At 50.0% G+C, this 11,185-nt stretch overlaps 1 protein-coding gene across 1 annotated transcript; it reads right to left on the reverse strand.

The window, feature by feature from the left end:
* Positions 1 to 282: 282 nt before the first annotated feature.
* FEZF2 (FEZ family zinc finger 2) lies at positions 283 to 10,639 on the reverse strand. The gene is made up of 4 exons (XM_042447448.1): positions 9,542 to 10,639; positions 6,252 to 6,386; positions 5,101 to 5,233; positions 283 to 922 (listed from the first exon to the last, which is right to left on the reverse strand). Exons 1-4 carry the CDS (start codon positions 10,637 to 10,639, stop codon positions 660 to 662), a joined length of 1,629 nt encoding a protein of 542 aa, XP_042303382.1. The 3' UTR covers positions 283 to 659.
* Between the last annotated feature and the right edge of the window lie 546 nt (positions 10,640 to 11,185).

Raw genomic sequence — 11,185 nt, forward strand, 5'->3', positions numbered from 1 at the left:
GGAAGGGCAGGAAGGAAAGACAGGAGAGAGGGGAAGGAGGGAAGGAGAAGAAAGGAATTAAAGAAGGGAGGAAAAGAAAGAAGAAAGGAAGGGAGAGAGAGAGAGGGGAAGAAAGGAATGAAAGAAGGGAGGAAAGGAAAGGAAAGAAGAAAGGAAGGAAGGAAGAGAGGGGAACAAGAGAATGAAAGAAGGGAGGAAAGGGAAGAAGGAAGGGAAGAAGGAAGGGGGGAAAGGAATAAAAGAAGGAGAAAAGGCAAGAAGGAAGAGGAGAAGAAGGGAAGGAAGGAAGGAAGGAAGGAAGGAAGGAAGGAAGGGGGAGCCAACCAGCCGGGCTTGGGCTGCTGCCAGTCACATTGCAGAAGTGAATGCGGTGTGACACCGCTTGAGCTGCCACTTCGGCTCCATGCGATTCAATCCTGGGATGTGTAGTTTGCGGCGGCACCGTGAGCTGCCTTAGCGAGAGAAGACGAAATGACCGTCGAAAACTACACATCCCAGACCAAGAGTGAAAGCGGTGCCAAACTGGGTTCTTTCTCCAGTGTGGATGCAGCCCTGGTAAGGGATGGCAACTCCCTTGCTTTGAGCCCGCTGCAGCGGCGGTCCTGGGGTGCGTGGCTGTGCGGTGTGTCGGGGGCGGTGGGGACGGAGGGTGCCCTCCTCTAGCCTGGGTTCCTGGGGGGCTCCTTGGCGGCGGGCGGCGGGGGTCCGGCGGGGGGCCCCTCGTGGAGCTTCCTGACGTGCTTCTTGAGGTCAAAGTTCCGGCAGAAGCCCTTGCCGCAGGTGAGGCAGGTGAAGGGCTTCTTGTCGTTGTGCGTGTGCATGTGGAAGGTCAGGTTGTAGATCTGGTGGAAGGCCTTGTTGCAGATGGTGCACTTGTACTGCTTCTCCCCGCTGTGGGTCAGCTTGTGGTTCTTGTAGTTCCCTGCAAAGGGAAGGAAAGAAGGACATCTTGAGACCAAAGCGCAGGGGGCTCGAATGGATGGCCTCTGGGGACCCACTTGGAAAACCATTGCATTCCCCCTCTCTCCCTCTCCTCAGACAGACAGAGTGCAAACTCCGCTGCCTTCCCCCATTATTATTATTATTATTATTATTATTATTATTATTAATACCCCGCTCTTCAGCCAAATCCCTTTGTAACTTGGTAGACAATCCCTTCCTAAACTTCCTTTAGGAAGTTTTCTAACACAAGATCTCCCCTGCTCTTTAGCAACTTTCTTCCCAAAGATGGTGAGGTGAAGATGTCTTCTTTTACCTGAACTATTCATTAGATTAGGATCAGGATTAGATTAGGATTAGATTAGGTGAGGATGTAGCCTCTACGCATAGGTAGATTCGAGCCGTTAGTAAAGTGTTGTTTTTGAAACTACAAGCTATTTGTGTTGTCTTTGAGTCAACCTCAGTCCTTAGGGCAAAATTCAGGAGTAGCTGTGTTGGCCATTCAACAATTACAAACAAAAAGTAAATCAGGAGTAGCTGTGTTGGCCAAGAAAGGGATCACTGATGGACTTTTCTTTGTATCAGTCCTTAGGGAGCATTGTTAGATAAAGACAAGGTTTCTGCTGCTCTGATGATTTAAAGGCTAGACCCTAACAGGATTGGCTTTGATATTTTGGTTGCCTTAGTAAACTTGAATCCTCAGCAGATCCTTTCCACAAAGTCTACGGTTTTATGAAGTTGCTCTGCTCCCCTCTGGGCCCACAACAAACTCCAGCTCCCAGAATTCCATAGCCTTGAGCCAGAAAAGTTAGAGCAGTGCCAAACCGAGTTGTTTCTCCAGTGTGGATGCAGCCAAAGTGTTATGGCTGCACAAACTGTGCTCCTAAGATGTTTTTTCTTTCTTACTTAACACACATGGAGGTCAGCTTTTAGAGACCTCTGTAGCGAAGCATAGTTTTTTTGACTGATTAGTTATTTTTGTAGAATCTAGATGTAACAACAGACTATGTTTCTTTATACCTACCTATATGTCATGTTTATTTGCCAGGAGCTCAGATCTAGCCCTTTAGTAAACACCTGTGGAGTACCTCCTTGCTGCTACTGCTGCTAAACCAAGCCTATACAATTTTAGACCACAACAAGTTTCCAAATGTTTTGGACTTCAGCTCCCAGAATGCCTGGCGGCTGTTGTCCAAGTTGATTGGGGCTTCTGGGAAGGAAGGAAGGAAGGAAGGAAGGAAGGAAGGAAGGAAGGAAGGAAGTCCAAAACACCTAGAGGACCAATGTTTGGGAAGCATTGATCTGCATTGTAGAAATAATGCAGTTTGACATCACTTTAATTCCCATGGCTCCCTCCTACAGAATTCTGGGATGTGTAGTTTTCGTGTGTGTGTGTGTGTGTGTGTGTGTGTGTGAGAGAGAGAGAGAGAGAGAGAGAGGCCCCAGCACTCTTTGGCAAAGAAAGCGAAATAAAAACCATCAATCCCAGGATGCCATAGGCTGAAGCTACAGCACTTAAAGACAGCGTCTACACTGCAGATATAATGCAGTTTGACACCACTTTGGTTGCCCGGGCTTAATGCGATGGGATCCTGGGATTTGTAGTTTTCTGGGACATTTAGCCTTCTCTGTCAGAGCGCTCTGGTGCTACAACAACCTACATATCCCAGGATCCCATATAGCACTGAATCATGGAAGTGAAAGAGGTGTCGCACTGGGTTATTACTGCAGTGCAGATGCAGCCTAAGACCACACATTTTCTGGTTTTCATTCGCATAATATTGGAGGGTATGACAACTGTGGAGTTGTGATTTGAGTGTTGGACTAAGACTCTGGAGACCAGGGTTTGAATTCCCGCTGAGCCATGAAACTCACTGGGTGCCCTTGGTCAAGTCACACTCTCTCAGCCTCAGGGGAAGGCAAAGGCAAACCCCCTCTGAACAAATCTTGCCAAGAAAACCCTACTATACATTCGCCTTAGGATCACCATAACTCAGTAATAACTTGAAGGCATCCAACACAGAGAGGCACGCACCGTGATGGTGCCACTTTGGGGCCGCCATAAGTCTGAAACACAGCACAAGTCACACGCACACACAACACAACACAACACCTCGTGATAGTGTCACCTTAGGGCCGCCATAAGACGGGAACCACTTAAAGGCACACAACACACACACACACACACACACACACGTAACACATGGTGATAGTGTCTCCTTAGAGCCATAAATCGAAAACACAACACACACACACACACACACCATGATAGTGTCACTTTAGGGCTATATAAGTCGGAAACACAACACACACACACACACCACGATAGTGTCATTTTAGGTCCGCCATAAGTCAGAACCACAACACACACATCACGATAGTGTCACTTTAGGGCCGCCATAAGTCGGAAACCACTTGAAGGCACACAACACACACACAAAACACACGGTGAGAGTGTCACTTTAGGGCCAACATAAGTCGGAAACTACCTGAAGGCACACAACACACTCACACACACACATGCAACACACGGCGATAGTGCCGCCTTAGTCGGAAACACAACATACATAGACAACACACACACACAACACCCCGTTACAGTGTTACTTTAGGGCCGGCAGAAGTCGGAAACACAACACACAGAGACCCAGGGAAAGCAGGCATGCACAGGGACAGAGGCACCCTCTTTCTTTCCCACATCCACACCCACACTCACACACCCACAAACATACACACACACACAGTTTCTGTGGGGGGCTTCATTAGGCCGGGTCCTGCAAAGGAGAGCCCAGGGCTGTCAAACTCAGTCTGCATCAAGGCGGAGACGGCCGCAACGGACAAATTACACCCGTCCAGCCCAGGTCAGCCTCCTGACCCAGAGCAAATGGAGAGCTGGGATTAGGACCAGAAAAAGGAAAGAAAGAAAGAAAGAAAGAAAGAAAGAAAGAAAGTGGGGAGGGAGAAGAGAAGGGAGGGACGCTTCTCATTGAGACCCTTCTCTCCTGGGGAAGGCGAGGGAGTTTCTAGCTTGGTTCAACAAAATTAAAATCTGCAAGAAACATTCCTGATGGTCTCCTCGGAAATTTGGGATATTTTTTCCCGTTCCTTGGTTGAGAAGAAGGAAAGAAATAATAATCGAAGATCTCAAAGGCAACCTTTGGAGGAAGGGAAGGACCCCCTTTCGAATTAAAGTGATCCCCCGCTTAGTTCACGCAAAAGGTCCAAACAAAAGTTACATCGCCATTTTTTGTTCGGCTATTTTAAAGTTATATTCTAATTCTTTATCTTAACTTTCCATCTTTTTTTTAAACAATATGTTTGAATTGGAGACCATTCCTCGTTGTCAGTATCTCCTTGATGTAGTAAAGTTGCTAATCGAGCCAACTCCTGCATTTCCATTATGTTTTGGCAAACAAAAGTACAACAACGCCCCAAATCCACCAAACCGGGATGCTTTTCATCGGCCGACCCAAATGCACTTCCCTCTTGAGCCAAGTACAACAATATCCAAAACCCACCAAACAAAAATCCTCCTTTATTCGACCAACCAAAATACACTTTCCTTGGGAGCCAAGTACCACAACATCCAAAACCCAACAAGCCGGCATACTTTGCATCAACCAACCCAAATTCACTTTCCTTGCGAACTGATTACAAAGATATCCCAAATCCACAAAACCAGGATCTGCCACAGAACGCAGTTTGCATTTTGTTGCATTTTGGTTGACAGGTGTCCCGGTTTTGTGGATTTGGGATGCTCTTTCGGTTCAGTTGATCCAAGGATCTGTACTTCATTCTCCTCCTATCAGCACTCCCCAAGTTTTCAAGATAAAGGTGCAAAAATAATTAACTAATTAAAAATAACGTGCCTTCCCTTGGAGTTCCCAGGGAACTCCGGGATCGTTTTAATCACCGTTAGGAACGAAAAACGGCCTTGAGTTCGTTTTTTTCGTTCGGATTCTGCCTCCTCCTTCAAATCCGAACCAGGAGCAAACGAAACGCTTCCAAAAAGCAAAGCAAAACGTCTCCCACTCCCACGCCGTTCAATAAAAATAGATTTAAAATAAGTATCGGTAAGCTTTCAAACCCCCTCCCCGGTAATTCCCCCTCCTCCTCCCGGGAGCGGAGATCGGACTCAAAGAGCTTAGGGATCCGAAGTACCTTTCTGATGGAAGCCTTTGCCGCAAAATTCACAGACGAAAGGCTTGTATCCCGCGTGGATCCTGATGTGCGTGTTGAGCGTGGAGCTCCGGTTGAAGGCCTTCCCGCACTGGCTGCACTTGTGGGGCTTCTCCTGCGGAGAGAAGAGGGGGCCGTGCGAAAATCAATAGGTGGCATGGAAGGAAAAGGGCTTTCTTAAAACACACACACAAGGGATGGATGGATAGATAGATAGATAGATAGAGAGAGAGAGAGAGAGAGAGAGAGATTGAATAGGTCTACTCTAGTTGTGACTGACAATATGGTTTTGGCCATTATGGTTGTTATTAGAAGGCAAAAGGGATCTGTAGCACCTTGGAGACTAATTGAAAATGTCATTTTTTAAAACACACACACAGAGACATATATCATGTGTGTATATGTACAGTATATGATATATATATATATAGGTCTACTCTAGTTGGGACTGATATTATGGTTTTGGCCATTATGGTTGTTATTGGAAGGCAAAGGAATCATGCAGCACTTTGGAGAGTGAAAATGTGATTTTTTAAAATATATATACATACATATCATATGTGTGTGTGTGTGTGTGTATTTCTATAGGTCTAGTTGGGAACGACAATATAGTTTTGGCCATTATGGTTATTAGAAGGCAAAGCGATCTTCTAGCACTTTGGAAACTAACTGAAAATGTGCTTTTTAAATATACATATATGTGTGTGTGTGTGTGTATGCGTGTGTGTGCACGTGCCTGAGTATGTACATGTGAGTGCATATATATATTCAAACATATATTCTATAAGTCTACTCTAGTTGGGACCAAGAATATGGTTTTGGCCATTATGGTTGATATTCGAATGCAAAGGGACTAAGTGAAGACTAATTGAAAATGTGCTTTTTAAAATACACATACATGTATATTAAACACACATAACACATACACACCACTGAGTGCTCTGTGGGAATGCTTCCTTTGGAAATGAATAAATTAAATGCCCTGCAAGAGACAGTCCAGGAGTTGTCAAACTCAGTCTGCTGCGTGAAGCGCGGTCGAATAGCCCAATGGACTTTCCCCCCCTGGTTGTTTTTGGGGAAAACCTGAGAACCAAGCCATGATGGAAACTTGGGTCCCTAACCCGGGATCGTACCTGCGTGTGGATGATTTTGTGCCGGCAGAGGGTGCTGGCTTGGCGGAACCCTTTCCCGCAGACTTTGCAGACGAAGGGCCGGGCTCCTGTGTGGACAGGCATGTGCCGGGTCAGGTTGTAATGCGCGTTGAAGACCTGCCAGGAAGAAAAGCAAACACAGGACACTTGGGAGGAGCCCTTCGCCTCCTCCAGAAACAGACCCCCCCCCAAAAAAAACTGCCAAATATTGGAGACTTGAAAGAGTTTAAAGATTGCCTCCTGAGAAAGTGTATAACGAAGTGGAATGAAGTTTATCATGAATAATCCTCCTCCTCCTCTTCCTCTTCCTTCTCTAGAATCATCATTTTGGTGAATTTGGTGAATTCAGCATCTTGCTGAATTTAAAAGAAAAACATCAGGCTCCTTCCTATTTTGATCCACTTTGATCCCTCACCATTGTTTCCAAATTATTTCTGATTTAGGACAACCCTAGCATGGAAATTTGACATTGTTTATTTATTTATTGGCATCATCTGAGGTTGAGAGTGTGTGACTCGCCCGAGGTCAGCCGGTGTTTTGTTTTCTGTTTTGTTTTTTAAATACCTGAGCGGGGTTTGAACTCAGACCACGACACTGCGCTGGCCTTCACGGTACTCTCGATCTGTAAAATGGGAACATGATGCTTTAACATTGGTACACGGCCCCGGAGCAGAGTATAGAGTCCAGTAGTCTTTTGTGTTGTTCCGGCTGTTAGGATATTTCATAGTGGTTTGAGTCCTGAATTAGGATTTTGGGAGATCAGGGTTCAAATCGGCCATGGAAGCTCACTTTTGGGCAAGTCCCACTCTCTCAGCCTCAGAGGAAGGCCGAAGCCACCCGCCTTCGGAATAAACCTCTCCAAGGAGGAAACAAAAATGTATCTTCAAAAGTCGGAAATGACTGAAAGGCACACAACCAAAAAGGATGTTTCCAAATCGCCTTCGGTCTTGAAAGGCGTCGTGGCTCGGTTCTGTCCCAGCGGTTTTAAAGCTGCATCCACACTGGAGAAATAACCCGGTTTGGCACCGCTTTAACTCTTTCTGGCTCAAGGCTGTGGAATCCTGGGAGTTGGAGTTTGTTGTGAGATCCAGTGTGGATGCAGCCTTTGCAGGTTTAAAAGTTTCCAACCCGCCAAAGGATCTTGCAGCACCTTTGCGACTAAAACTCAACGAAAGAAGCTGGTTAAGCCTCCGGAGGCTCAAGTCTACGAAAGTGGTGTCAAACTGGATTATTCGCGCAGTGCAGAAGCAACCTAAAAACACTCTGGAGCCTGGGTTCGGACCCCGGCTCAGCCTAAAATAAAGCCCCGCTTGAGGAAGTCACACTCTCTCAGCCTCAGAGGGAGGCAAAGGCAAGCCCCATTCTGAACAAATCTTGCCAAGAAAACGACTTGAAGGCACACAATAACAACAATGATTGCTACTAGGAAGATTAGTATGCAAAGAGACCTTGCAGCATCTTTGAGATTGACTGAAAGAAAGGAAACATGCAGACAAACGCAAACAAAAAAACCCCACCAGCGATCCCTTTATTGGCCATCCGAAATGCACAAATGCACAAGTAGACTGTGCATTATTTCGGTTGGCCGATGAAGGGATCACCGGTGGGTTTTTGTTTGAAAGGAAGGAAGTTGGTAGCAGGAGCCTTTCCGATCCGACTGCGGGAGGAAGGCGGGATATACATCCTTGAAATAATAAATAATAAATGATTTCATTATAATACTCAATTCGTAGGCTCTAGTCCAGGGAAACTCACGCTGCCGATTTCTTTCTTTCCATGAGCCTCAAAGGCGCAGCAAGAGCCTGATTTTTCCAGGCTCATTTTAACTAATTTGAACAGACTTAATTTTCCAGTTTTTCAGTTCCCGATCCTGCCTCTTCTGCTTGGCTAACGTTAACCACAGCCATCATGGCCAAAACCCTATTGTGGGTCCCTACTAGAGTAGACCTATCGAATCAATCTCATCGACCTCTCCACCTCTCTCTCTATCGACTCCCCTCTCAACGATTGATTCAACGCCTCTGCTCCATTGGGAACGAACCAACAGCATCCCAGCTAACCATAGTAGTTTAGAGGGCCCGGTATCCCCAGTGAAGGACGGGAAAGAACTGGGTGGCGGGTGGCCATGACCCTGACCCCCCTCCTTAAGGACTGAGCCCTTTGAGGACCCGCATGTCGTTGATCGCTTGGTAAAATGGTCATCGAGAGACTATAGGGCTGCATCGACGTTGCAGAATGAATAGTGGGAGGATTCAAAGACCCAGGTTTTTCAGTCTGGAAAAAAAATCAGGAGGCAAAGGGATCTTGCAGCACTTTTGAAAGAAAGAAGTTGGCAGCATGAAGGCTTGAGTCGGCTTCCCTTAGATGCATGGAGGCTCAAGTCTACCAAAGCTTCTTGCTTCGAGAGAAGTCGGCTAGAAGATCCCCCTTGCATGCAGATTTAATGCAGTTTGGACCCTGCTTTCCCTGCCCTGGCTCCATCCTATGGAAACCTCTTAGGCCTTTATCCATCCTCAGCCCCAGTGTGACAAAATCCTTAGCATTTATAGTTTCTTGCGGCGGCAGCAGAGCTCTCCGAGAAAGAAGGGCAAATGCCGCACATCTTGGAGCAGGGCTAAGAAGCAAGGCTTTAGATGTAGAGGCGTGCTTTGAGCATTTCACGGGTCCTTCTTGGATGTCCTCTATTTTGCGGTGCCTGGTCCTCCTTGGCGGATGAGGGCCTCTGGTCACCCAGAGCCCAGAGGTCCTCACCTCCCCCCGCAAAGAAGGACCAGGCACCCCCAAATTGCTATAAAACGGGGGACGCTCCAGAAAAAAAAAGGACGGCACTTTGCAATCTCTCCTGGGCAGAAAGCGGGAATAGAGGACAGGGGCTGGGAAAAGAGGACCACCTCTAGCCATACCTAGACGGGGGGGGGGGACCCTCGCCGGCGCCCTTCGAGTCTTTCCCGCCAACTTCTTCCTCGTTCTTTCCTCCTCCTTTTCCTCCCGCTTCCCTCTCTCCCAGTTCGGAGCCCCATCGGGACTTTCCCACCGACTTCCTTCCTTCCTTCCTTCCTTCCTTCCTTCCTTCCTTCCGTCCTTCCTTCCTTCCTTCCTTCCTTCCTTCTTTCCTTCCTTCTTTCCTTCCTTTCTTTAGGCCTTCCCTCTTTCTTTCTTTTTTCTTTCTAAATTTATTTCCTTCCTTCCGTCTTTCTTTCCTTCCCCCTCCCTTTCTTCTCTCCTTCCTTCCTTCCCTGCTTCCCTTTCCTTCCCTTCCCTTCCCTGCCTACCTTGCCGCAGACTTCGCAGGTGAAGTTCTTGGGCTTCCCCTCGAGGCCGGCTGCCGCTGCTGCTCCGTGGGGGACGGCGAGGCCTTTGCCGTGGGGCCCGGCCTTGGCTGCGTGGGGCAGGTGCCTCTCGTTCTCCTTCGTGGGGTGCTCCAGGGCCCCCGGCAGGCGCTCCTTGGGCGGGAAAGGGCCTCCGGGGAACTTCTGTCCCGTCGAGGCGGAGGAGGAAGGCGGGGGCGGCGGGGCCAGGGCCGGGGCCGTCGGCGGGGGCGGCAGAGGGGCGGCGGCCAAGGCGGCCAGTTTGGCATTCTCCAGGAGGAAGAGTTTCTGGTGGGCCGAGAGGGCGGCGGCGGCGGCTGCTGCTGCTGCGGTTTGGGAGTGGAGGAGGCTGGAGGTGGCGAAGAGCTGCCCGTGGAGGAGCTCCGATGGAGGGTACGAGGAGGAGGAGGAGGCGTCCAGGTAGTTGAAGTAGTAGAGGCTGGCCCCGTTGGCCTGGTTGATGGCCTGGGGCTTGATCACCCGGCTGGGCGCCTGCGGAGCAGGAGGAGGAGGAGGGGGCGGCAAGGGGGGCCCCTGGGGCTGCTGCTGGTGGTGATGCTGGTGGTGCTGGTGCTGGTGGTGATGGTGGTGGAGGAGCAGGAGGTCCCCCTTGCAGCAGCAGAGCCCCCCGCGGGGCAGGCTGCCGCCCTTCCAGAGCTCGGCGGCGGCGTAGTTGAGGCTGAGCAGGGCCTTGGGGCCGGAGGGCAGCCCCTCGTAGGCCGGGGCCAGGGCCGGCGGGGCGGGCAGCAGGCAGGGCAGCGGCGGGCACAGGCCTCCTCCTCCTCCTCCCCCCAGCAGCTGCTTCTTAGGGCCCGGGCCCAGAGGGCCAGCCCCGCCGCCGCCTCCGCCTCCGCCGCCGCCGGGGAAGGCTCCGGGGGGTCCCTTGGGGCGGAGGAGGAGGGCCCCCGGGGGACTGGATCCCGTCGAGGCTGCGGCTGCCACGGCGGCACTCTTGGCCATGATGCGCTCGATGGAGAAGGCCAGCGTCTTGGCCGGGTTGGAGGACGGGCTCCGGACGCAGGAGGCGGGCAGCACCGTCTCCAGCGACGCCGAGGAGGCCATCTCGCCTGCGGGGAGGAAGAGGAAGAGGAAGGGGAAGAGGAAGGGGAAGAGAAGCCCATCCGACCCCCAGGAGGCAACGGGGACTCAATGGCCAAAGAACTAGAAGAACTAGAGAGAAGGGGAGAGCATCCGAAGGCAAGGAGTCAGTCTGCCAGGGCTCCTTCCGAGGGGAGCCCCTCGGTCCTCTGGCTCAGCATCGCGGGAGGAGTGCAGCCCCTTCCAAGGAGCATCCCTCCCTTTCTTCCTTCCTCTTCTCTCTCTCTGTCTCTCTCTCTCTTCTTTCCCCTTGCCCCCCCCCCCCGCCCCCCCTCCTCCTCCTCCTCCTCCTCCTCCTCCTCCTCCTCCCCGCCATTGACATTCAAATGAGCCCAGCCCGCCCCGGCGGAGGGCCAAGCAGAAAGGGCCAAGGAAAGGAAAGAGAGAAGGAAGGAAAGATTAAGAAGGAAGGAAGGAAGGAAAGAGAATGAAAGAGTGAAATAATGAATGAAAGGAAGGGAAAAAAGAAAATAATAACGAAAGAAAGAGGGAGAGAGGGAAAGGAAGGAA

This window comes from Sceloporus undulatus, chromosome 2, assembly GCF_019175285.1.
Source record: "Sceloporus undulatus isolate JIND9_A2432 ecotype Alabama chromosome 2, SceUnd_v1.1, whole genome shotgun sequence".
NCBI lineage: Eukaryota > Metazoa > Chordata > Lepidosauria > Squamata > Phrynosomatidae > Sceloporus > Sceloporus undulatus.

Coding starts and splice junctions, on each gene's coding strand:
- FEZF2 (XM_042447448.1), bottom strand. CDS start 10,639: ATGGCCTCCTCGGCGTCGCTGGAGACGGTGCTGCCCGCCTCCTGCGTC. Junction 6,387..9,541: donor CCTGCGAAGTCTGCGGCAAG/GTAGGCAGGGAA, acceptor TCTTCCTGGCAG/GTCTTCAACGCGCATTACAA. Junction 5,234..6,251: donor ACAAAATCATCCACACGCAG/GTACGATCCCGG, acceptor TTCTCTCCGCAG/GAGAAGCCCCACAAGTGCAG.